The 26799-nt window shown below is 41.1% G+C and overlaps 3 protein-coding genes and 2 long non-coding RNA genes across 11 annotated transcripts in view; 3 read left to right on the forward strand and 2 right to left on the reverse strand.

The window, feature by feature from the left end:
* The window catches only part of radil2b (Ras association and DIL domains 2b), a 31003-nt gene extending 29605 nt beyond the window's left edge, over window positions 1-1398 (forward strand). For all 4 annotated transcript variants that reach the window (XM_088285357.1, XM_088285356.1, XM_088285359.1 and 1 more), the window contains 2 exons: window positions 741-880; window positions 979-1398. In XM_088285357.1, the coding sequence (XP_088141483.1) occupies window positions 741-880; window positions 979-1078 (240 nt within the window). In that variant the 3' untranslated portion in view covers window positions 1079-1398. The remainder of the gene's footprint in view (window positions 1-740; window positions 881-978) is intronic.
* LOC148317119 (uncharacterized) overlaps window positions 1-25324 on the reverse strand; it is a 29337-nt gene extending 4013 nt beyond the window's left edge. Inside the window, exons 1-4 of the long non-coding RNA XR_015840091.1 lie at window positions 25212-25324; window positions 24164-24298; window positions 948-1276; window positions 144-840 (exon numbers count right to left, since the gene is read on the reverse strand). This is a non-coding gene — a long non-coding RNA (uncharacterized LOC148317119). The remainder of the gene's footprint in view (window positions 1-143; window positions 841-947; window positions 1277-24163; window positions 24299-25211) is intronic.
* Window positions 7988-11027, forward strand: sult2st1 (sulfotransferase family 2, cytosolic sulfotransferase 1). Its single transcript, XM_088285361.1, has 6 exons — window positions 7988-8236; window positions 9497-9708; window positions 9919-10045; window positions 10127-10215; window positions 10556-10736; window positions 10898-11027. The coding sequence occupies exons 1-6, from the start codon at window positions 8098-8100 to the stop codon at window positions 11005-11007; spliced, it is 858 nt and encodes a 285-aa protein (XP_088141487.1). The 5' UTR covers window positions 7988-8097; the 3' UTR covers window positions 11008-11027.
* Window positions 15371-17878, reverse strand: LOC148317121 (uncharacterized). Its single transcript, XR_015840090.1, has 2 exons — window positions 17281-17878; window positions 15371-15918 (listed from the first exon to the last, which is right to left on the reverse strand). It is a non-coding gene; the product is annotated as an uncharacterized LOC148317121 (long non-coding RNA).
* Window positions 17657-26799, forward strand: part of LOC148317122 (uncharacterized) — a 47401-nt gene continuing 38258 nt past the window's right edge. Inside the window, exons 1-4 of one of the 4 annotated variants that reach the window (XM_088285352.1) lie at window positions 17657-17749; window positions 18220-18294; window positions 20133-20243; window positions 23628-24319. In XM_088285352.1, the coding sequence (XP_088141478.1) occupies window positions 23639-24319 (681 nt within the window). In that variant the 5' untranslated portion in view covers window positions 17657-17749; window positions 18220-18294; window positions 20133-20243; window positions 23628-23638. Of the gene's footprint in view, window positions 17750-18219; window positions 18295-20132; window positions 20244-23625; window positions 24320-26799 lie in introns of those variants that run through there. The other 3 variants (XM_088285353.1, XM_088285354.1, XM_088285355.1) reach the window with 3 other exon arrangements.

Raw genomic sequence — 26799 nt, forward strand, 5'->3', positions numbered from 1 at the left:
TTAATACTTATTTCTAAGAAGTTAAGAAAAAAATTGCAGGTGAAATTAACGCTCAAACTGGTTGAAAACAAATAAAAATAGTAAACAATTTGTCAAACTGGGGTCCAGGTGTTATGGTGTATCATTTTTTTGTGTGTATTTACCTTACATAAGGAGACCAGAACTCCCATATATTTTCGTGAAGTGACTGAAAAATAAAATGTAAAAGTCATGGAAAAACTGCCCAAAAATACAATCAAAGTTTATCTTTAATAAGTGATCAGATAATCATCAAAATGTTTTGAAAACGTTTTTGCAACACTGTCCATTTCTACACGTTTAAATTAATGGACAAATGAAGCTTCATGAAGCACTTTTATCACCTCTAGATGGCACTCTAGTTTTGAAGACGCAATGGAAATCTAATACATTTTCGTTGCACTAACCATTATCTTTAAACCAAGAGCGCCATCTCGAGGAGTAAAAAATATCAAAAGTGCTTCATTAAGCTTCATTTTCCCACCACTACTTTTAATTACCAATCAGTGACCATTGGTCAAACAAAGGTTGAAAGAGACACGAATCAGTGAAGGAAGGACAGCACAATAAAGCAATGATAATATTAGTGATAAAAATGTATGAATAAGTATATTATGTAGCGGTAGATACAAATATAAATACATTAACAAAAGTAAACAGTTGCTGGTTCAAATGTGCAAAATGTGGTAGCTCGTTATTCATGATTTGACCTCATGTTTCAGGATATGTCACTGAAGGTGAAAGGCATTTTCATCAGGGCAGTTGTTCCAGACACCCCGGCAGCCCGTTGTGAGAAACTCCAACCAGGAGACAGAATCCTTGCTGTGAATGGAATCAGTCTGCTTGGTCAACACTGTCTAAAGTAAAAAGACCATCTACTAAAAAAAAGAAAAGGAAAATGTACGGTACTACAAATCATTTTAATTAACCTTTTTTTGAAAAATCTTTTTCTTTCATCAGCGGCAAGGAGTTGATGCAGTCATCAGGAAATCGACTGAGGTTATTGGTTGCCAGATCTGATTGGATGGCCAAAGCTATACAGGCTGAATGCAGACGCTGAGGGAAAAGCATCCAAATAAATTATTCACATCATAAAGCAGGTGTGCAAACATGCCACGATCACTTTTTTATAGAGACATCAAAGAATTGTGGCTTCGCTGATATTGATCATAAGGGCGGCTTATACATATTAAACCTGGTGTTGAGCTTCTCTTCAGGCCCACGCCAACCACCACAATGGAGAACTGTATTGCCTGTTCTGAAAACAAAATGCACTATTAAAAAATATGTTAAATGTGGGCTCAATAATTCACTTAACAGTGAATATTTTTTGATCAGTGTTTCTTACTATGTCCCTGTGAATAAAACATTTTTTATGAATCGTCAGTGTTTGGCTTGAACCGTACTTTTGGCTTGCGGCATCAAAACGTCGAGTTCTGGTTATGTATGCCACCTATGGGCTGAACAGCAGAATACAACCTCTAGTTGACTTGCATATAATACAGTAAACGATTACAATGTAAATAGTGTCAAAAAACACAACATATTTCATTATTTCTGCTTCATCCCGATGCAAAAAAAAAAAACACAATTAAAAGCCACCGTTATGTCACAATTATTCCAAATATGAGCTGACTTGGCTTTTGGTCACACTAAAGGATCTTAAAGACTCTGTGGCCAGAATTGCTCTTCTGTGGCCAGAATTGCTCTTTATCTGGAGAAATCTTTGGACAACGATGTGATTGAGAAGATAGCTGAGCGATGTGTCTTCAAGAACATGAAAAAGAACAACATGTCCAACTACTCGGCAGTTCCCAAGGAAATCATGGACAACACAAAGTCTGAATTTCTCAGGAAAGGTGTGTTGTTAAGTCTTTGTTCACATAGCATGTTACGTAGCATCAGCTGCTGCGTAAGCATCGTGATGAAACCGCACATCACTATCACTAATTGAATTCTAGATTACATATCGATAAATGTGTTCCCTACTTTTAAAATGCACTTTATTTAAATCGACTTCTTATGTTTCAGGAATAGCTGGTGATTGGAAAAACCAGTTGACAGGAGCCGAAGTGGAGTACTTTGATGTTGTTTACGCAGAGAACATGAAAGATGTCGATTATAAATTTGCATGGGAATAAAATTAACTTTTTCATGTAAAGTGAATTCTCGAGATTCACACATTTTCTTGCATAAAAAAAAAATACAGGGTGTTACGGCATTTGGCTTGGGTCCATGTGCATCTCCACTCCGCTTTCTTTCTGTATTGTACTCTTGATAGACTGCTTTGACGTGTGTTCCTGATGGACTTAACACTCAACTATCTACACCTGTTGCCGCTGGGAACAATGAAAGAGCCTCTGTTCTGTTGCTCGAAGCGGCTGTGACTTAGTGCTGTTCGCACTGTTGTGTGACACGTGTCTCTTTTGTTTTGGGGTATTCTGCATATTGTGAGACTTATCAACTTGTTTGAAAACTTGGTTCAGACCTTTTGTGGTAATCATTTATACCAAAAAGAATAAATTGTCGGTTCCGGCGCCGCGCGAGTGGCTGCCTGTTTACAGCAGCGTGGCTCACTATTGAGCCTTTTTTGTGTGTCTTTTCCCTTTACCCTGTTTTATTTTATTTTTACCTCATCTCAGCAATGGACATACAACTTGCGGTGGTTTTACTGCTGTTGGGGGCTGTTTTTTGCGCGATCGTGTCCGGAGACGAAACTCGGAGCGACAGATCGATCGTGTACTCAAGAGATCAGCTGTTAGCACTCCGTGCTAACCCCGCGTCGGCTCCCGGAGCGAGATCCGATATCCCCCGCGAGCTGAGGAAGAAGAGACGGGGATGTCGTGCGGGGGCTAAACGCCAGGCAAGGAGGAGACGATACCACCCCGTCCTCCCGTCCGTTATTATGGGGAATGTTAGATCCCTCCCCAATAAAATCGACGAGCTTACAGCGCTAACCCGGCACGAAGAGGATTGTCCGGGAGGCTAGCTTGCTGGTGTTCACAGAGTCGTGGCTAACAGAGCTAACGCCGGACGCCGTCGTGGAATTGGACGGCTTCCAAATACTACGCGCGGACAGGACACTGGAGAGCGGTAAGAGGAAAGGGGGAGGGCTGGCTGTGTTTGTTAATGATAGATGGTGTAACCCTGGGCACGTAACTGTTAAGGATCAACTTTGCAGTCGGGACATTGAGCTAATAGCTGTTAGCATGCGTCCGTTCTATTTACCGCGAGAGTTCAGTCATGTGATCGCGGTGGCGGCGTACGTGTCACCCTCTGCTAACAGTGAGACAGCCTGTGACGTACTGACTGCAGCTGTGAGCAGGCTACAAACACAGCACCCAAATGCCTTGCTCATCATCTCTGGTGACTTCAATCATGCTTCTCCTTCCTCCTCTCTGCCTTCATTCACACAATATGTAATCTGCCACACCAGAGACAATAAAATATCGGACCTTTTCTATGCCAACACCAAGGAGGCGTACACGTCACTGCCCCTCCCCCCGCTGGGCAAAGCTGACCACAACTTGGTTGCTCTCCTGCCTGTGTACAAACCTCTGGTCCGCAGGCAGCCAGCTGTGACACGCACAGTTCAGCTATGGTCCGGAGAAGCCGAGGAGGACTTAAAGGACTGTTTCAACACAACTGTGTGGGAGGTATTCAGCGAAGCTCACGGTGAGGACATTAATGGTCTAACAGACACAATTGCAGACTATATTAACTTCTGCATGCATGAAGAACACCATTCCCACCAGGACTGTAAGATGTTTCTCCAACAAGAAACCCTGGATCACACCGGACATTAAAGCTCTCCTGAAGGAGAAAAAGAGGGCTTTTGTGTCAGGCGACAAGGACGAGCTGAAGAGAGTGCAGCGTCAGCTGAGAAGGAGGATCCGAGAGGGGAAAAAGTCCTACAGGATGCGGATGGAGGAACAACTGGAGCGGAACAATGCCAGGGTCTGGAGGGGCCTGAAGACCATCTCTGGCCACGGACAACCAGGTAAGACCCAGAAGGGTCAATAGGTTTGATCAAATGCCTGACCCCGCTCAGGCTCCCCTGCTGCAGCCCCCACCAACCCCTCCTGCCACTGCGAACGAGACCCTCTCTCCCCTTCTCTCTCCACTCTCTCTCTCCACAGGCTCCAGTTCCCAGCCTCATCAGACAACCACCACTTCCTCCTGCTCAGCCTTGTTCCTCACAACATCTCAGGTGAAGAACCAACTGAGGAAGATGAAGGCGAAGAAGGCAGCAGGCCCAGATGGGATTAGCTCCCAGCTCCTCAAATCCTGCGCAGACCAGCTGTGTGGAATCGTCCAGCACATGTTCAACCTGAGCTTGAAGCTGGGCAGAGTCCCCCAGCTGTGGAAAACATCCTGCCTGGTTCCGGTTCCAAAGACACCCCATCCGAAGGAGCTCAACAACTTCAGACCAGTGGCGCTGACGTCTCATCTAATGAAGACCCTGGAGAGACTGGTCCTCGTCCATCTGCGCCCCCTGGTCAACTCCTCAATGGACCCACTCCAGTTCGCATACCAGCCTGGCATCAATGTGGATGATGCCATCATCTACCTGCTCCACACTTCACTCTCCCACCTGGAGAAGGTGGGGGGCACGGTGAGGATCATGTTCTTTGATTTCTCAAGTGCTTTCAACACCACCCAGCCCGCCTTATTGGGAGACAAGCTGGAGCAGGCGGGAGTGGCCCACCACCTCATCACATGGATCCACGACTACCTCACAAACCGGCCACAGTACGTGAGGACACAGGACTGTGTGTCTGACGTGCTCCTCTGCAGCACGGGAGCGCCGCAGGGAACTGTTCTGGCTCCCTTCCTGTTCACCCTCTACACCTCGGACTACAAATACAATTCCACAACCTGTCACCTGCAGAAGTTCTCTGATGACTCTGCGATTGTCGGCCTCATCACTGACGGTGACGATCGTGAGTACAGAGGGGTTACGCAGGGGTTTGTGGACTGGTGTCAGCAGAACCGCCTCCAAATCAACGCTGGGAAATCCAAAGAGCTGGTGGTGGATTTCCGCAAGCGTCGGCACTCTCCACCTGCACCAGTGAATATCCAGGGAACAGACGTTGAGAGGGTCTCAACTTACAAGTACCTGGGTGTTCATCTGAACAATAAACTGGACTGGAGCGACAACACAGACGCTCTCTATAGGAAGGGTCAGAGCAGACTCTTCCTACTCAGGAGGCTGAGGTCCTTTGGCGTTCGGGGAACACTCCTCAGGATCTTCTATGACTCGGTGGTTTCATCAGTCATCTTCTATTGAGTGGTCTCCTGGGCAGGAGTCATCTCGGGCCGGGACAAAAAGAGACTGGACAAACTAGTGAGGAGGGCCAGCTCTGTCCTGGGCTGCTCCCTGGACTCTGTGGACTCAGTGGGGGGCAGGAGGACGACAGCAAAACTGTCATCAATGCTGGACAACCCAGCCCATCCACTCAATGACACTCTTAGAACACTCCACAGCTCCTTCAGTGATAGACTGTTACACCCTCGCTGTACCAAAGAGAGATTTCGCCGCTCCTTCCTGCCGACTGCTGTCAGACTTTTTAACAAGAACATTGGGTCAGGCCTACAAACGGGAGGGCATTAGTGCAATTGTGCAGTCCTAGGATGCAATATACACTACTACTGTAATTTCAGCCAATGGTGTACTTAAATATTGACCAATGATGTATTTTGTTTACCATTACAGTATTCTTATCACAGTACTTCTATCACTGCAGTATTTCTACCATTGCAGGACGTTCACTATTACAGTACTTATATCATTGCAGTATTTTTCTATCGTTGCAGTACTTTTATCATTACAGTACTTTTACCATTGCAGTATATTTTATCATTGCAGTACTTTTATCATTGCAATATTTTTATCATTGCAGTATTTTCAATCATTCAGTAGTTTTTATCATTACAGTATTTCCCCCTCTGTATAATGGACAGGCATTAGGAGTGTTTCCTTACACTTACATACGTTTATACTGTGTATATTTGCATGCTTTTTATGAATGTCTGCTGCTAATGTTATACATTAACGGCTACATTACGCCGCCGACTCTGTGTGATCTATATCTTGGCTGCTGTAACACCTCAAATTTCCCCATTGTGGGACTAATAAAGGACATCTTTATCTTTATCTTTTCCAACCATTTTACGTTATGGTCTATGTTACTTCCAACCTTCCTGAGCCGAGCCGGTGTCTGTACTAGATGTAGATGTGGTCAGAGTCCTTCTGTGGCCTGCACGCCCACTATTGACGGCAAGCGTTATAATATAATTTTGTAATATATTTGTTTGACTCCATGTTTGTCACCCCTTTTTGTTGTCTTTGTATGTTCTGAGTTACTAAATAATCCATCCATCCATCCATTATCCGTACTGTTTCTCCTCACAAGGGTTTCAGAGGGGGTGCTGGAGCCTATCCCAGCTGTTCTGACTATCTGCTTCAGATCCATAAAGAAGCACAAAAAAATTACTGTTGCACCACCGACTCCATCTGACGATGACGACGTACCGCCATTTACTCAGGCTCACTTCCGTGTCCCCCCAGCATTTTTCTACTTGATTGCGTCTTGTGCCTCAGCCAATTCATCACAGGTGTCTCTGCCTGATTGTCAAACACTCCTCTTTTCCCTTAAAGTGGAATGCATATACGAAAACGCCTTTGCCACTTGTGGTTTCCTTCTTTGCTTGGACTTGTTTGCTCAATACATTACTCTTTGTGGTCGTCTCGATTATCTTCACTGTGTCTTCGTAACTCTGTAGTTCAGTCTGGAAATCGCTAATCGCTGCATCAGTTTGAGTTCCGTTCTCTAATACAGAGTGGACGATTAAAGCATTGACTTGCTTACTTCACGTTTATTAACTTCTTAACTTTTACAAGACAGCACGTTACTTCAGTCTCTTAAAATGGGGAAAACGTCACTTCCTCTCCTCCCGTTCTTCACTTTAATCCGCCCCTTAAACAACATAACATAACTAGCAATACTATTGTTACACCCTTTTCAGAATACTTGTGTTGAAGTGCGCAAAAATCGGAGTTTTAAAACTTCCTAGTTTTGGGGGGGATACTGAATGCACCACCGCGTTTGCTAGAATGCATTAGCAAACAAAATAAACAGAAGTGAGTTTTGCGCTATGGAAGTCACCATTTTACTAATGGTAAGGTTCCAACACATCAGCAAGATTACTTGAGTCGTTGTATTAACCAGCGCAGAATGTCAACGTAAAGCTATTCAGCGGGCCACGACAGCCAGTCATCACACCTCGGCCGGCTTCTGCTCATCATGAACGCAGTCCGCTAAACACAGTGATGGTATTTGACTTATTAAATTCCATTTTCTTATTTCAAACTTGGCTGCTCCTCTGTCAATAATAACACCACATTTTAATGTGACACGTTCCGAAAGTTTGTTTAAAACCATCCAACTTCCCCACGAAGTAATTATAAAAAAATAATAAGAGTAAAAAAATAAATGCAGTGATAATGTAATACATTTCCGTTGCACTAGCCTTTATATTTAAAACAAGGGCTTTGTTAATTGAACCCTTTTTTTTTTATTTGTCGACCCAAACCCCCCCCCAGGCCTCACCCGCCCCAAAAATGGACGTCCAGCTGGGCAGTAGGGCCAGACCGTTCCACCCCTGGGACGAACTGCTCAGCTCTGTAAAGTTCTTTTCTGTCTGTACTTTATTATTTTACTGAAATTGAGTTTAATCATTACTTTTGAAATTCTTCAACACAACTGAAGTATTTTGACACTGTGAGAGTCACATTTCCAATTCTGCGGTGGTGGTCGCTTAATAACAGTTTTCAATATGTTGCAGTGAACACATCATAATAGTACATTGTGAAATAAAACCCTGCAGGAAATATTTTAAATAATATAAATATTTCAGAACTGTAGAAGGATTGGCGTGATTATTGTAATGTTGTGTCCCCTTGGCGTATGCTTTTACTTCGGCAAGAGAAAAACCGGAAGTACCCGACAAAAAGTTGCACTGACCAAAACAACAGCTGCGGAGATTTAGTTGTTGGAATTTGTGCAGTTTTACACGATGACCGAGGCAGACTTGTACATGGTGTACAAAGGGGTATTGCTGCCCACCCTTATTCACCCTCCACAGAGTTTAATGCGCTTCGAAAAGTTCACGTTTCGCCCAGATGACATTCTCATTGTAACGTATCCCAAGTCAGGTAAGTTGAGACTGCCTACCTACACCCACGCCTCAAACGTTTTTATAGGAAATGCAAACTGAAAGCGAAAGGCATAATAACTTTACTTTTAAACGTAAGCGCACAATTATTTGGGCTGTGAGTGAATTCTGTGTCAAAAACACGTGAAAGAAATATCGTGGGTGGATGAAGCGGTTGACGTAGCGCACCTCGAAGCTGCATTACCTAAAATGTCCAGCAGAAGGAAGACTCACTTGCGCCTGGCTTCCTCGGTTTACGAGGTTAGAATTTTTTTTCTTAATTCGAAGCTTCTTCGGTTTACGAGGTTACAATTTTTTTTTCTTAATTCGAATGTTTTATGTTTAAAAACTATATATTTAAAATTCATCATAGTAGCTAATATTGTGCTGTGAAATGTTGACGTGCATCACTATCACGCGGTTAAAAAAAGTACACCATAAAAAATTCCGTTTTTGTTTTTTTCTTTATTAGTATGCATAATATGTTGTATACTATGTATAATAGCATTAAATGTTGAAATTGTTTTGTTGATGTATGAGTTTGAATTTTTAATAAGACATGCCATGCTTTTGGTGTTACATTTTCAAAACATTAAACCTACTTGCATATGTGTTGATATTGCAAACTGCTTTAACTACAGTATCTAATTTGTTTCATTTTTTGGCACGGTGGGCGACTATGGCCTCACAGTTCAGAAGTGCAGGGGTCCATTCTGGCTCCAACCTTCCTGTGTGGAGTTTGCATGTTCTCTCCATGCTTGCATGGTTTCCTCCGGGTACTCGGGTTTCCTCCCAATTTCCAAAAAACATGCCTGGTAGGTTGATTGAACACTCCAAATTGTTCCTCGGTATTAAGGTGAACGCGGATGGTTGTTTGTCTTTGTGTGCCCTGCCATTGGCTGGCAACCAGTTCAGGGAATACCCCACCTACTCACCAAAGACATTTGGGATAAGCTCCAGCGCTGCCATGATCCTTGTGAGGAGAAGCAGCTTAGATAATGGATGGATATATGTGATGCAGTCATCTGATGTAATTTTCATAAGAAATATTGTGTCTTAATGTCCATTTATTTTCTTATTCTGACTTTGTGCATTTTCTACCCTACATGGCTTTCTTTCTTCAATTACTGAATATCAGTTATCACGCAGAGAGAATCGGCTAGGACAAAAAGTCCAAAACACACACATACTCACACTTGGGAAATTGCTACAAATTGCTTTTTTGATCGCTTGGACACACAAAAAACATTTCTTTGTTAAGGTACTACTTGGATGCAGGAAATCGTCCCCCTAATCATGAGCGGAGGAGATCTTGCTTCAGTGGAAACCCTCCACAACTGGGATCGTGTTCCCTGGCTAGAGGAGGCTCACAGTTGCAGCCTCAATCTTGATGACCGGCCGTCCCCTCGCATGTTCACCACACATTTCCGTCTCCATATGATGCCACCGTCGTTCTTTGAAGTTAAGCCAAAGGTAAGTCTGATTTATAATTTCTTTAGGGGCTACGGTGAGATGTGGGCTTTTAATTTAATTCCTGTGCACTACACTGTCTCTGTAACATTGCTTCTTGCCATTTGTGTTTTAAATGTTCCGAACATAAATTTATGGTGACTAAATAAAAACTTAACAATCCTGAACTGATGGAACTTGTTAATATTTAAGGATATTATTCCCCTCCTCTAGGTCATCTATGTAATGAGGAACCCCAAAGATGTATTCACGTCATCCTTCCATTATTGTGCAATGGCCTCCTTCCTGGTTGACCCTGGACAACAGAGCGAGTTTCTCCATAAGTTCCTCAAAGGAGAAGGTTATTCAGATGCAAAGTACTGTGAAGTGCGTTATCCGACAATGCATGTTTGTTAATTCAACTGCAATATCTGTTTTCTAGTGATGTTTGGCTCATGGTTTGATCACGTAAAGAGCTGGCTGAATTATAAAGAGCGGATATTTTACATCTGCTATGAAGAAATGATAAAGGTAAGGGCACTTACATATATATATATATATATATATATATATATATATATATATATATATATCACTATATATATATATATATATATATATATATATCACTATATATATATATATATATATATATATATCACTATATATATATATATATATATATCACTATATATATATATATATATATATCACTATATATATATATATATATATATCTATATATATATATATATATCACTATATATATATATCTCACTATATATATAGATATATATATCTATATATATATAAATATATCTCACACGGGCGCACACACGCAATTAACAACCACCTTTCGGTCACGCTGAAGGATCTTAAAGACTCTGTGGCCAGAATTGCTCTTTATCTGGAGAAATCTTTGGACAACGATGTGATTGAGAAGATAGCCGAGCGATGTGTCTTCAAGAACATGAAAAAGAACAACATGTCCAACTACTCTGCAGTTCCCAAGGAAATCATGGACAACACAAAGTCTGAATTTCTCAGGAAAGGTGTGTTGTTGAGTCTTTGTTCACATGTCACATTAGCAGCAAATACTGCGTTAGCATCATGATGAAAGCGAACCTACTAATTGAATTCTAGATTACATATCAAAAAATGTGTTTGTTACTTTTAAAATGCATTTTATTTAAATGGACTTCTTATGTTTCAGGAATAGCTGGTGATTGGAAAAATCAATTGTCAGGAGCGGAAGTGGAGTACTTTGATGCTGTTTACACAGAGAACATGAAAGATGTTGATTATAAATTTGCATGGGAATAAACGTTTTCACGGACTCTAAATTTTGGAGAATAGCATTTTTTGCTTACAAAAATACATGGTTTACGGGAAGCGGGAATTTGTCACCTAGTATTGGTGTTTACTGGTACCCAAGTGTTGTGAAAAAAAGTGACATTTCAGTCCAATATGATGTGCGGTGTCTGTTAAAAATTCTTTAGACATTTCTCCCACGGAATTAAGAACCATTGGTATGGTCACCAAGACACGTGTTTTTGGCATGCTTGACTTCCAGGTTACTATCCTTCGAACCTCATGTAGCTTCAAGAAATATGCCTTAAGTATTTATTCTGTGATACATGTCATACAGCTCCCTTTTTTCAGCACCACAACAACATAATTTTTGTGCTCAACACGATTCATGTCGGCCTTATGTGTGGATTTGTGCCGAAACGGTTCGGGCGAGGAATATGGGAAACAACTCTAATTTAAAACAAACATGCCTGACCAAGTTTTGTATTAAAGTTTCTTGCCGTTTTCCAAAGCATGTCTTTTTCACCGTATTTACAACACTCGGTCGGGACATTCAGGAACAGCGCATATCTTTGACTTTTCTTTCTTTTGTATTTTTTTTTATAGCGTACAAATGAAGAATATGACTGAATAGATGAAATCCCAATTTGATCACATTACTATGCAGCTAATTATTCCATTTATGAGCAAGGATACCAGCAAATTGGGAAGCGCATAATTCCATGAATACAAAGCAAAATCAGTTTTTAAAGGATAATTTCATCTGATTCACGTGGGTGTTTTTCTCGAGAAATTACGGTAATCCCCAAATGTGGGGCCATGTAATGAAAAAAAATACAAAATATCTTCTGGTACGTTGTAACCTCAAGCATTTTATCAACCAAGAAACAATATTTACGAACTTAAAGTGGGTGCTTATAATGTTCACCCGTTTTTGTGGCAACAAACAGTGCTCGATTTAGTTTTGCCTGTTTTATTGGTTAATTATGTGCAACAATAATAATAATAACAAGGAACAAGACGCTGCCGCCCCCCCTCTGCATCGAAGGCGTGTGTGTGGAGAGGGTCCACACGTTCAAGTTCCTGGGAGTACAGATCTCCGATGACCTTTCTTGGAGTCACAACACCACAGCAGTGGTAAAGAAGGTCCGCCAACGTCTGCACTTCCTGAGAGTCCTCAGGAAATTCAACCTGGACAGGAAGCTGCTGCTGGCCTTCTACCACTCGTCCATCGAGAGCCTGCTGACGTACTGTGTCTCCACCTGGTACAGCGGCTGCACTGAGGCGGACAGAGTGAGGCTCCAGAGGACAGTCAAAACAGCGCAAAGGATTATTGGCTGCCCTCTCCCCCCACTGTCGGACATCTACACCGCCCGGTGCCTCAGAAGGGCTCTCAACATCGTCAATGACAATACCCACCCAAACTCACACCTGTTCGACCTGTTGCCCTCTGGCAGGCGCTACAGATGCATCAAATCAAGGACCAATAGACTGAGAAACAGTTTCTTTCCGAGAGCCATCTCCATACTGAACTCTCACACACACACGAGACCACCCTAACCTCGCAAAACAGCATTGTGATGTGTTTCTATATGCCCTATTCAGTACTGAATTCCATTGCACTGTCTTCTTTATTTATCTAATTTATATATTTGTCTGTATTATTGTTGTATTGCACTGGAGAGGGGAGCCCTCTAATCTCGTTGCACACTTGAGTACAATGACAATAAAGGGATTTCTATTTCTATTCTATTTTCTATTTCTATTTAAATAAAACTGAGTTGAGTTAACAGTTGAGGCTAGCATCAGTTCTGTTAGCTAAACATTTGCATTACCTAGATGGTTTGCTTTAAAGTGGACAGATGATGGAACATTTTAATGGGTCTTTGGACTACACAGCAAGAGTTAAATTGAACAAGCAAATTTGTCCATGTCTACTTCTCGACTGTGTCAATGAGAAAACCGTCCTGCACTTCCTCTGGACTGTTAACATTGAGGATAATATACATAAAAAAACAGCCCCTCACACCATTTTGTCACCTATGATAGTCTGGGTGAAGATCCAGAGCCACTTTCAAGCTGTCTGAATTTGCAGGAATGCACTGTGATGAGTTCTGTTTCCAAAATGTTTTTTTTTAAGTCTTTTTTTTCTGCTTTAAAGATAAAAGGAAAATGACGATGACATTTTTCAAAACTCCGCTAAGTTTCCCTTCAAACATTTGTGATAAACATGTACCAACAAAACTATTGAAGCTGACATGCATAAAAGGTGCTGCTTCCCAAAAAATATTTAGCTTTGCCCCGATAAATGTAAACGGTGCACTACAACTACGTACAAGACAGGTAGGTTTTCTGTTTCTTGGCAAGAAAAACATATCTAAGCTACGACATGATGTTTTCGAAATTCCCTATTACGAATTCTCTTATTGTGAAGTGACAACACCGGAAGTAGAAAGGTTAAAGAAAGTCTTTCGTCGCGGAAGATTTCCCTGTCAGGCGCAACAACAGTGGAGTAGTAACTTCATAAAAAATGTTTGAGCATGAAAGAATTGTTGAAATGTATTACACTTAAACCAAAGAACACTAACACTCCTTTAACGCTATAGCAAAATTGCAGCAAAGTGTCATTACCATTTGGGGGCACTTCACAGAAAACAGTTAGAAAAACGTTCCATTATAAACACGTGAGTTCCAACACATGAACTCAGCAAATGTATTTAACGAAAAAGGAGTACTCTAGCTTTTCTATCATTCCAAGTTTGCACATTTGTCTTTCATCTTGACTTTGTCATCATTACCTTCATTTTTTTCTTGCTTGCAATAATCAACTCATCAACATATATTTTTACTGCAGTGTACACACTGATGGAGCTGGGTTTTGCATTCATTGTTTTTATTCATGCTGCATTTTGTTCTCATTTATCCCATATTGTTCTAATCTATAATTAGTCTGTGAAGTGGATTTTCTAAATTAAACACCACCTGTGCTGGATTTGACCTCACACCCCTTTTGATATATAGTATGAACATTTTCAGTTATTTAAGCATAAAATATCCAAATTGTGTTATGTTTAAATCATTTAAAAAAAAAGGCTATCTGCTTATGATTCATTAAAAAAAAGCACAAAAGAATGACTGTTCCATCACCAACTCCATCTGAAGTTGATGTGTTGCCATGTCCTCAGGCCCACCGCCACGTCTCCCCTGCATTTTGCTACTCGATCGCACCTTGTGCCTCAGCCAACTCTTCACAGCGTGTCTCTTGTCTTGTCAAACACTTTCCTCAGACCATTAGTGATGTTTGATTGTGTGAAATTCCCCTGTCGACCATCCCTTTAAGTGTAATGCGTATACACGCCATTGCCTCTTGTGGTTTTCTTCCTTGCTTGGACTTGTTTGTTCATGACATTACTCCCGGAGGCCATCCCGATTATTGTCATGGTGTCTTCGTACCTCTGTAGTTTAGTCTTAAAATCAGCAAAGTTAATCGCCTCATCACTTAGAGTTAGTATAGTGAATTCCCTATAAGATTCAGGCAGGCTGTTTGATATCAGCGCCAAAAGCAACCCGTCGTTCAATGTCTCACCAGCGTTTTGGAGTGGGGTCATGGCGCTCTCTACACGTACAACAAACTCCTTGACGCTCTCACTGCTTGACTTCTGAAGCGATATCAGATCCATGTAGAGGCTGACAATACTCGGCTTGTCCGAGTTCAAATAATACTCTCTCAGTATTTGCAGTGCCTTTCGTCCGTCTTCTGCCGCTTCTCGCATCACCAGCGACAGACTTTTGTCATCCAAAAATTGTATTAGCTCTGCATATACTTCGGCATTTTTCGCCTCATCATCTGCTTCATTTTCAGCGGGATCATTCAAAATGGTGTGTTTGAGCCCTTGTAACCTTAAGTGACCTAATAACTTAATCTCCCACAGTTTGTAATTCTTCTTATCACCGTCAAAAAGAAGTCTACGCCAGTAGCTACTCATGTCAGCTCCTGTTTCGATCTGCTCCTGACTCAACACTTTAATTGTAGACGTACTTCCAGATATGTTCCCCAGAGCAGCTGATGCGACTTCTTCCTGGGGGATAAATCCTGGTGTTCCAATCAAGTCCTGGTCTTCAGACGGATCCTGGCTTCAGTCAGATCTTGGGACCATAAATTGTTGGCAGTATTTGTATTGTGTCTTGGCTGTATCCAGGATCAACAGATAGAGGATATATTGCTGTGCAAAACAAGAATAAGCGGCTTAGATAATAGATGGATGACTGGATAAAGGAATTACTGTGCAGGAATGATTTGGACATCACCCTGGAAGAGATTTATTACACGTCAATAAAGGAACAAAGGAAGACAGTTTACATAACACACATGCAAGACAGTAGCGACCCACTATTTATTATATTATAAGTAAATTGAGAACAGATTATATTTGCAATGCCAATTTGGTATCTGACAAAGTAAATCAAAGCAAAATAAAAGCAAATACATAAAAAGCAAACTACAGTGTGAGTTACATAGCACACGGTCAATAAAAGGTCCCTAACAGTTGCAGCGAACATGTACAGTATCATTAACTTTTTAAACGACATTGCGATGAATGAGGTGAGTTTAATTTGTTGCAGAGTATTCCAGTTGTGTGGGGCAAAAAATTGAAAAGATGGACGGAAAGTAGGGCCAACTTTGGGAACTAAGAGATTAATAAAACCGCTGGAATGGAGAGTGCAGGTGGTTTTCTGCATGGGGTCTTGAAAATGAGTGTTAATGAATAAAGGTGGACAAGTCAACTTGTGGCGGGGTGGTGGATGACTGGTTAGCATGTCCGCCTCACAGTTCAAAGGTGCCGGTTTGCTCCCAGGCCTCGGCCTTCCTATGTGGAGCTTGCTTGGGTTTTCTCCAGGTACTCCCATTTTCCTTCTACATTCCTTCAAACATGCATAGTAAAGGATTTTATACATTTGACTATAAAGGATTTTAGACGATTGACTATAAAGGATTTTATACGATTGACTACAAGTTACATGTATTCAGTTTAATGCAAGAAAGATATTTGCTGATTGTGCTTTGATTCAATGTGCAGTGGAAGGTCAGGGCAGGCTGTGTGAAATGCGTAGGTGGCAGATATTTTTTGTACAGGACGAGCCGCACTTCTGATAACGGGGGTACTGACGCAGGGCCTCCCCGACATCAAGGCGCTGCTGTGTGAGATTGGACTAGCCGACACGTCATCCTGCGGGCAGAAGACGTCCACTAAGAGAAAGCTAAAGTTAACTGCAGATGACACATAGCCAATAGTAGGATATCTTTGTTTTGTTTGCTGAAATGTATAAATGATCCTGGGCAACTCGGGGGGGCGTTGTCCTCTGTTGGGTACAGGGACGCGCAGAGCTGTAATGGTAGGAACCAAGCCCCAGGCTTTGTATTAGATCTCCTGTTAGGAATAAATCTGCTCCCGTGTGAAGTTGTCGGCTTCCTGGTCATCTTTCTCTCAAAAACGAGCGCGCATAATTGTTGGCTGAATGTAGGTCGTGTTTGGTTAACCATTAATGGAGTCAGATAATTAATTCGAACTATTTTGGTAAAGTTTTGGTACATTTAAAGTTAGAAATTCCAACAATAGTATGTTCAATGATTGCCCATTGGTATGGTTGTGAGCCTGAATGGTTGTTTGTCTTTGTGTGCCCTGCGATTGTAACCCACCTGCTGCTCGAAGACAGCAGCGTAGGATTGTGTGTCGCTGTGTTCCTCGGAGCTAAGTTGTCTAGTGCTTGCAACTCTAGGTCCATGGTCAACAAGGAACCAAACAAAGTACACTACAGAATCTATAAAGTTCTTCCTTAACCGGACACGGGTCATTAGGGCTTACATGGGGCTGGATAAACAGGATGAAAAGTGTCTTGGCCTATTTGAGGTATTTTGATTCCACACACGTTTTTGGAAAATGAGAGATGATAACAGATATTGTAAAAATGCAAGATGTGTTTTTTACAATAGTGCTCTGGTGACAAGCAAAGTTTTGATGCAATATTTTAACACACTACTATGATTAGTCTCTACATTTCCATTGGGTCGTTTAGACAGTAAGAAGAAAATGAAATAGCTGTATCGCTCAATGGATCAGTATCAGTGCACCAGAAATCAGGACGTTGAAAATAGTTCATTGTCGCTTGAGTGCAGACAAAGAAGTTTGATGAAATGCATAGTTTTTCTTGTTTGTTTTTGTAATTAATCTGTGTTAAAGTATGTAATATTAAAATGATTAGAGTGAATTATAAACGTGTTGTTACCTTCCGGATCAGGTATGCGTCAGCCTTTTCAGCTCCTAACCGTGGTGAGGGCGAACTGACAGGAACCAGCGTGGGAAACATAGACGACGATCAATTCGCTTAGCACAACGGGGTTTATTCGTGATCATTCTCTCATCAGTCATACAAGCACACCCTCTTCCGGGTCCTTCCTCCCGCCCCCAACGCACGTCACATGCCACATTGCTGTCCCAGGCTGAGCCTGTAACACTGTGTAAACTAAAGTACTCCAATGTCTTCAGCATGGCCCATGTTGTATCAGAATACATTTTTCAATCGTCTCATCCGTCCCCTTTTCAGAATACTTGATTTGAAGTGCGCAAACATTGGAGTTGAAAACTTCCTACTTTTTGGGGGACACTGAATGCACCACTGTGTTAGCTAGAGTGCATTAGCAAACAGAAAAAACAGCAATGAGTTTTGCGTTATAGAAGTCGCCAATTTACCAATGGTAAGGTTCCAACACATCAGCAAGATTCCGTGAGTCATTATATTAACCAGCGAGGAATGTCAACGTAAATTGCAGCGCGCCAGCAACGGCAGCCAGTCATGTTCATCAGCTAGCAAAAGCATCCCCGTCAGCTTCGTAACACAACCCGGCCGGCTTCTGCTTATGATGAACGCAGTCCGCTAAACACCGCATGGTATTTGATTTATTATTAAATTCCAATTTGTTGTGTCAAACTTGGCTGCTCCTCTGTCAATAATAACACCTAACTTTAATGTGGCGCGTTTTAAAAGTTTGTTGTTTAAAACAGTGCGCCATCTAACTCCCGTACAAAGTAATAATAAATAAATTCATAATAAGAGGAATAGATGCATTCAGCATTTGTTGTTCGCGCCAGAAACGTAATGCGCAGGACATTTTCAGCGATAATGCACAAATATTCAATCGTCTGCTTTCATCTGACCCCTTTGCAGAGCCTTCACAATGTAGGAAGGTGCAGACCTCGGTATGAAAAAACCAAAGTGAGCCATCAAACTGATGTCTGGAAGGTACTGTATGCTCTTGGTGACTAGTTGTTTCTATTCCCTCAAGAAAGGCACAATAAAGAATTTTGTTGGTCATTTATTTTATATAAATACACTCTTCAATGAACAGTATGTATCCTTAAACCAAGCCATTTATCTTCACGTGGGTCGTGGGGGTGCTGGAGTCTATCCCAGGTGTCTTCGGGCAGGAGGCAAGGTACATCCTGAACTGGTCGCCAGTCAATCACAGGATACACAGAGACAAACAATCTGCACTCACAATCACACCTAGGGAGAATCTTAGAGCGAACAATCAGCCTCCCTTACATGTCTTTGTATATATATTGACGGCACGGTGGCCGACTGGTTAGCACAATGGCCTCACAGTGAGAGACAGCATCGAGCGTGGGTTCAATCCCAGCTCCGGCCATCCTGTGTGGAGTTTGCATGTTCTCCCCGTGCCTGCGTGGGTTTCCTCCGGGTACTCCGGTTTCCTCCCACATTCCAAAAACATGCATGGCAGGCCGATTGAACACTGTAAATTGCCCCTAGGCATGAGTGTGAGTGCGGATGGTTGTTTGTCTCTGTGTGCCCTGCAATTGGCTGGCAACCAGTTCAGGGTGTCCCCCGCCTACTGCCCGAAGATAGCAGGGATAGGCTCCAGCACCCCCCGTGACCCTAGTGAGGAGAAGCAGTACAGATGATGGATGGATGACTATATATATATATATATATATATATATATATATATATATATATATATATATATATAAAATGTCATTTTCATGACTACTAACATTTTGTCCAATTTTTGGTATATTTTTTAAATTCTAAAAACATCTACGTGTGTAGCAGTTAATTAAAACAAAGACAACTTAATGTTTATGTAAATACATTCAGTAATTAGTAGGTTGCCTTGGCCCTCAATGACCGTTCCAGTTTCTTATGTGGCCCCCCTTGAACAATTAATTGCCCACCCCTGGTGGTATGAATGAAAGACTGGACTTCCTTTAAGCCTGCCAATGCGATGAGAGCTTTTTCTGCTCATTTTATTAGGAAAGTACAGTTTAAGTTTTTTATTTCATTATTGTTTGACTTTATATTTGTATTGTTTTTAATGTGTTGTATATATTTGACTGATTCATTTATAGCAGACAATTTCATTTTAGGTTAATTTTTACCTGACATGTTTCGGCGAGTCTTTCGCCTTCTTCAAAATATAAATAAGAAAAAGACAAAATGAACTTAATACAAATATTGTGTTGTATGTTTTATCTTATATTCAACATTTTGTTACATTTGGGTGCTGAAAGACATGACTCCTACGCAATCAAGTACAGGAATTAATTGTAGTTCATGTTTCGTTTCACTAGGCGCCAGTAAGTTTCATTTACAGATCACATGATGTCTGACACAGCAAGGACTTAGTAAGGGGAGGGCAGGAAAGAGAAACCGTATCTCTTCTCAATTTTAAGCAAGACCTAGTTTCCTCCTTTTATATTGTTTTATTTTCCATTTTGTTATCTGTTGTCCTCTTCACTTATATTCCCTGAAGTCATTTTGGAATAAAGAGTTTTGTATTTCCAAGTGTGTGTACATGCGTGCGTGCGTTTACATCCACTGAAGTTAAAGATGTTAATATATGTGTAATATACTGTATACTGTGTATATCTATCTATCTGAGAGAGAGAGAGCGACAGAGATAGATAGATAGATATGTGTGTGTGTATGTGTGAATGTGTATATATTCAGAAAAATTAATGGCTTATTTAACACATACTCCACATGCGAGTGAGTAGGAAACAAGTACACTTGAACAAAACAAGCCTCTTACTTTCAGTTTCATTTCTGTCTGGCTGCAGAGCTCGAAACCAAACAGCATGGGGGAGGAGGGCTTTATAAGCTAAACCAAGGGACTTTCTGGCTCAGTGTCAGTGGTTAAAGGAGATCGTGACATACAGAAGAAGAAAAAGGTAAGACACATTTGGTAACTTTGATGACGGAAAGTGTTACACCTTTTGATTGTTGAGTTTTGGTTTGGTACAATATCTGTAATTACCAGGACTCTAGACCAGGGATGGCCATACTAATTTTTTTGGTCCTACTAAAACTAAAACTATGATAATATAATCAACAATTTGTTTTAATTATTTTACAATCATTAATTTTTATTTCTTAAATTCAATTGTATATAGCAGCAAACAGTATTTTCTTGCTTAGAAGCAAAGCTAAATTGATTAAAAAAAGATTAAATCTTATGTCAAAGGAATTATGAAGCTGAGATGGCCCATTTTCACTAACAAGCTCAGTTTGTATATTTTTTGATCAGAAAACGGAAATTATTTTTGATTTTCTTTTTTTATCTATTCATGTTGGTGACATTGGGAAATAAGTGACGACTTGAAAAAACGCCTACTTTTAATGAGGAATATGGCCACACCCCCCCTTCTGCTTCCTCATGACTCGTTGGAAGTCACTAAAGAGACCGATTACAAACCACCCATTCAAAATCATTCAACTTTTATAACTTATAACATCCAAAAACGGTGATCAGTTGCCGCCGAAGTTCATGTGGACATCCCTACCTATGACAACTTCAACGTATCAAAATATTTACCTCTCCGTAGCTGATTTATATGAGAATGAGGAAATGTGCAAGTGTGCAGATGCACCAGAATAGCTTCATACATGTAGGCTGGGACAGCACTGCTTCTTTGCCTATCACAGTGACGATGTGCGCGGTGTAAAGCACCAGTCGAGACATTTAAAGAGACTGAAGTGGGAATGAGTAGATGTGCACATTTATTTGGATGAGGATTGGCCTTAGTTTTTTGACTGTAGGCGACATTAATATCTACAACACCCCGTCGACTAGAAACCATGTCTTCATTTCACTTTTGTGCTCTGAGTTTTTCAGTGTGTCTATCCATCCATCTATCAATCTCTGCACTGCATATCCTCACTAAGGTCATGTACGGGCGTGCTGGATTTTTTCAAAGTCCAGCTTTTCAACTTTTTGTGTAGCGGTGAGGATCGCTATCAGACATTGAGGTAATAGTTTCTGGGAAAACGTACCGCCCGGAGAAAATTATTGTGACAGGCCTAATTGAGATACTACGTTGGTTGTGCATATCGTTACAAATCCGCCCGCGAAAAATATTAGGCCTACTCACGGTGTAATATAGGGCCGTATAAGACCCAGTGTAAGTGCAACTGAGACATTTCTGCCATCTATTGGTGATTGGTGATATTACATCTTAAAACTACAGTCAACTAATGCATATTAGCAGGTCGGAACCCACAAATTCGAAGATCCACAAAAATTGCCAATTTTTTCCCTCTCTTTTTGTTTGTCCAATATTTTTTCATATTTTGTATTTTCCTCTGGATTTCTTTCTCCCACCTTACTCCGTTTAAGATGTAAAATTGATATTGAATATTTCACAGTGTTTATGATGAATATTAGAGATTTATGAAAAAAAAAACCCAAAAGGAATTAAAAGGAAAAAAAATGCTTCTGTATGCCTGTGGGCCGATACCATACATTGTCCAAAGGACAATACAAAATTATCGTGAAAATGTATTAGAGGTTAGCCTTCACGGCACACAGGGTGCAAACATATGCAAAGGCTTTCCCTTTTCGTTTCAAATAACTTACTTTAACATTCAGGATTCCTTGCCGCACCCTGGGCATCTGCAGAACCCAGGTGTTTTTGTTTTTTGCTTGGTCCCATTTTAAATCCATCCCTGTTGTGTTGTACTTGCCTCGTCCTAGCTAGTGCCAAGCTAGTTCATTTCTCCGGTAAAGATAAAGATAAAGATGTCCTTTATTAGTCCCACAATGGGGAAATTTGCAGTGTTACAGCAGCAAAGATATAGATCACACAGAGTCGGCGGCGTAATGTAGCCGTTAATGTATAACATTAGCAGCAGACTTTCATAAAAAGCATGCAAATATACACAGTATAAACGTATGTAAGTGTAAGGAAACACTCCTAATGCCTGTCCATTATACAGAGGGGGAAACGCTGTAATGATAAAAACTACTGAATGAATAAAAACTACTGAATGAATAAAAACTACTGAATGAAGGCATCCAATTTTACAAACTTCCTTTGTTTGTTGCGAGAATGGCATGAATGGGAACATTATTTGTTATATTACATTATGTAAGATAAGATGAAGATCACATTAACCTCAAGTAACTTTATGTAATCAGTTTGTGTATTTCTAATCATGTTTTTATACACTACTTGTATCATTAATGATTGCACACACACACACACACACACTTACATTTTTGCTTTAGCACACGCACACACACACTTACATTTCTACATTTCTAAAACAGACCTTCATTGTCAGTTAATCTCCTGTCTCCTGGTGATTAGTTGTTAGTGATGGTTTCCTGGAGACAGACCCCCATTGTCAGTTAAATTTTGAGTCAAGCTCTAATAAAAGCAGAGGCGGCAGGGATGAGAGGCTTGAGGGTGCGCGGAGCTGAACTGAGCAAGACGCGGGTCTGCTCTTGGCCTCTCTCCCGGCCGGCCGGTAAAAATGAACAACCATGCTTGCTTCCTCCTGGCGATCAGTCACCAAACTAAGCTCTCCCAAACGGCGTCAGGGCATTTAAACCTGACACATTATTTGTTGATTGATTGAATAACATTATTCCCATACACACTCAAACACACACCGGGCAGTGCAAAGTCACAAGTAAGAAAAAAGATAAAAATGTGGTGAGGAAAACATGTTATCGCCAAAAGGTATTGAGATAACCAGGGATATTTTGTAGCGGTTTTTATAGCATCCCATTATTAATCTGTAGTCATTAATTCCATAAATAAAGACGTTTGGAACTATGCAGTTGCTGAGTCAGTTGCGCATTGGCAGTCCACTGAGTATGTAATATTGTGACACATCAGGGCTGTGGTGTTGTGCTTTTTTTTAAAGCATCCCATACGAGTTTATTTTACCTTGCAGTTAATCAAGAAAATTTCCAGTCTCGTGCTCAAAGCGTGATGCCTGATGTAATACAACTATGTGACGGACTGAAATTCCAGAAGACAATGATTTAAGAGTACGCCTTGCCCCAGTCCGTCTAAACAAGAATATGCTGTTATGCGTCGAAGCATAATATAATTGTTAAGGCCATCTCTTTGTTTGGGTACTCCCGATCTCAAAATCATTCCATGGTAACTGCTGTAAATAAAAACATCTTTCATATTCTCATAAAATTTTGAGTGGCGGTGAATTGATTGTGCGAATTGTACGACCTTCAAGTTGCCACTGGAGTTTTTTTTTTGTTACTTGTGGTGTTAATTATGGAATGCTGATGTGTTTTTTCCACTTGGCAGACCTAATCAAGATGGAGACGGTTCTTGAAGACATTGTGGCCTTGGTGAAGCAGCATCCAGTGGGGATCCCCATCAAAAAACTTAGTATGTACTATAATAAGACATACCATCGCAACCTGTCATTATCCAACCTGGGATTTAAGTCCATTGCTGCTCTGGTAGCCTGTCTGAATAAGGACTTGGTTGTAGAGGGAAATAGGGTGTTTCACAAGCACTACAAATGCAACAACTGGAGTGTTGAAACTGAAGCTGCAGGTACTAGTGCTAGTGCTAGCGCTATAACTATGGGTGCGGCTTGTGAATCCGCCAAAATAAAAGGGGGAAAAAAGACGGTGAAGGTGGCGGCAAATATAGTGACCATGATGACAGAATATCCGGACGGGATTCTTATGAAGAATCTGTTAACATACTATAACCTGAAATTCAACCATAAACTCAAATTGGGCACTTTGGGCTTCAACACTATTGCTGAGCTGGTAGCAATCTTAAACAACGATCTAGTAGTGATAGGGGACCTCGTGATCCACAAGATCTACCTGCATCAAGATCCACATGGAGCCGGAATATCAGCAACAGGGGCACCTTCTGAAATGGCTTCACCAGCGCAGCCGATTCCTGATAAAACTCTCTCCACTGGATCTGAGCTCACTGAAGAATCGGTCCAACAGCATCTGTACAAAAGGATTGTAGAGGTGAGTCAATTGCTATTGCAGGCATGCCCGCCTTTGTCAACTGGCTTACCAGTCAAGCGCCTATCATAAAAGAAAAAAAACGATTGATTTCTCTGTCAACCACTTTACATTCTTGACATGAGTTCACCAACCCACATGCGATTCTGTGCTCTGATTGGCTGTATATATAATGAGTGCAAAGGAAGGCTTCATCAGATGTCTTAGTAGTTGGATATTTTTCGGACACTTTTCGAACTATCTATCAGTTCACTTCGCCGCTGCTCCAAATCATGAAAAGGCCCGGGGTCTATAACTTAATGCCACAGGGCCTATCGAAAGGCATTAAATTCACACGTTAAATTCCACATTATTCTGCCATTTATTTGTCAGTCAATCCGCGGAACAATCACACACCCGTACGATAGCCTCCCGACGTCACGTGACTGATCATTCGTTTACGAAGCTAAACTGATCGCGCAGACAGTCCGAGGATGTGCGATTAAAAGCAGCGGTAAAATCAGCGTTGATAAGGGAATTTGCATCTCACGTTGATGAAGAAGGACATAATGAGATATAGATTGTTCAAGCTGGACAGGTTGGATAGCACAGATCCTATCAAGCACCAGGAGTGCTTGCTTTTTACAACTATTAACCCCCTGTGAGTCCTTGCCATCATACAAAAGACTTGGAAGTTTAAAAGTTTAGGTTAGAATCGCATGGCTTGAATGTAGAGTTGTGCCACTCCAAACAGGAATTAGCATAAACCACAAAATCAGGCGCTAGGTGACTGTTAACGTTTTACTTTGCCTGCTTTCAGGTGCTACTTTGAGTCTGTGACTAGCAAAAAACATTATGCCATGGAAGTCAAAGCACACCTCACTGTTGACGTTTAAAATAAAAATGAAGCTCTGACATGTTGGCAGAGTGGTACTACGCAGCAGTAGTATCGCGTCCAACTATTTTCAGGATCAGCAAACCAGAATTTCTGTATTGACAGAGGAATAACTGCACACAACCCGTCTCGTCTGACAGTGTGGAAGAAGTGAAGATTTTATTCTGAGGCTACAAAGGATAAAAGGGATGAAAGGGGCGGCACATCATAAGCATGCATGTGACAAAGTATTACATCATAAACATATACGTAACAAAGTAAGGACTTTGAGAGCACATCTTTAACACAGGGAAAGTTTATTCAAACTAGAAATAGAGAACCTGATACCCAGAGCTAAAAATGTACTCGACATGATCCACACAGACATAGCCGGACCAATTGATCCTGAATCAATTGACGGACATCGTTTTGCATTGTCATTTACAGACGATTACTCCGGTGCGATATTTGTGTATTTCATGAAACACAAGAGTGACACAGTACTAGCAACTGAGAAATTCTTGGCAGACTCAGCCCCATACGGCAAAGTCAAATGCATCAGATCTGACAATGGGACAGAGTTTCTAAGTAAAAACTATCAAAATTTGCTGACTAAAAATAGCATCAAGCATGAAACATCGGCGCCATATTCGCCACACCAAAATGGCACAGCTGAACGTAATTGGCGCACATTATTTGACATGGCGAGATGCATGCTAATTGAGAGTGGATTACCTAAGATGTTATGGACCTATGCAGTCCAGACAGCAGCTATTGTGAGAAACAGATGTTTCAACAATAGAATAAAACAGACAGCTTATCAAATGCTAACGGGGAAACGACCTAACCTCTCCAGGATGCAAAAGTTTGGTTCTAAATGTTTTGCTTACATACAGAACAGAAAGAAACTAGACTCCAAGTGTGAGGAGGGAATATTTGTTGGGTATGACAAAAACAGCCCTGCCTATCTGGTGTTCTATCCAGACAGTGAAAAAGTGCAAAAACACAGATTAGTGAAGTTTGTAGCAAAAGCTGTAGCAGAGCAAGAAACACAAACTTTCACTAGTGATGATGACGATCTGGTACAGAACAAACCAAGGGCAAACCAATCTGGACCAACCATAAGTGTGAGCCCAAATGTCACTCAGGGTCATGAACCCAAAATGACACCTGATGTGGACAGCCAGTCACAAAACGATGAAACAGAACAAAAAGAAATGGCACCTGAAGTGAGTGACCAAAAACAGACTGATGAAACTCAACAAAGACGATACCCTTCCAGAGAGAGAAAGAAACCAAAATATTGGTACGAATATGTAAGTGGTGAAGAATTTGATGATCAGACTTTCACCAGTGTTGACTACTGTTACCGGTTAATGTGTAACATACCTGTAACATACAGCGAAGCCATAACCTCAGCCAATGCAAGACAATGGCGTGATGCAATGGATGATGAGATGCAGTCGCTAAAAGACAACAACACGTTTACCCTGACTAACTTACCTAGAGGTAAGAAAGCAGTGGGGGGTAGATGGGTGTATGCGCTGAAAAGCAATACTGAAGAATGTGAGAATTACAAAGCACGTTATGTTGCAAAGGGGTATAGTCAAAAGATGGGTGTAGATTATGA

This window comes from Idiotropiscis lumnitzeri, chromosome 20 (genome assembly GCF_059441095.1).
Source record: "Idiotropiscis lumnitzeri isolate Australia: NSW breed Sydney's pygmy pipehorse chromosome 20, RoL_Ilum_1.0, whole genome shotgun sequence".
NCBI classification, from domain to species: domain Eukaryota; kingdom Metazoa; phylum Chordata; class Actinopteri; order Syngnathiformes; family Syngnathidae; genus Idiotropiscis; species Idiotropiscis lumnitzeri.

Excerpts from the sequence above, each read along its gene's own strand:
- sult2st1 (XM_088285361.1), top strand. The coding sequence starts at position 8,098 with ATGACCGAGGCAGACTTGTACATGGTGTACAAAGGGGTATTGCTGCCC. Across the intron at positions 8,237-9,496 it reads TGTAACGTATCCCAAGTCAG|GTACTACTTGGATGCAGGAA; the intron begins GTAAGTTGAGAC and ends TTCTTTGTTAAG. Across the intron at positions 10,737-10,897 it reads GTCTGAATTTCTCAGGAAAG|GAATAGCTGGTGATTGGAAA; the intron begins GTGTGTTGTTGA and ends CTTATGTTTCAG.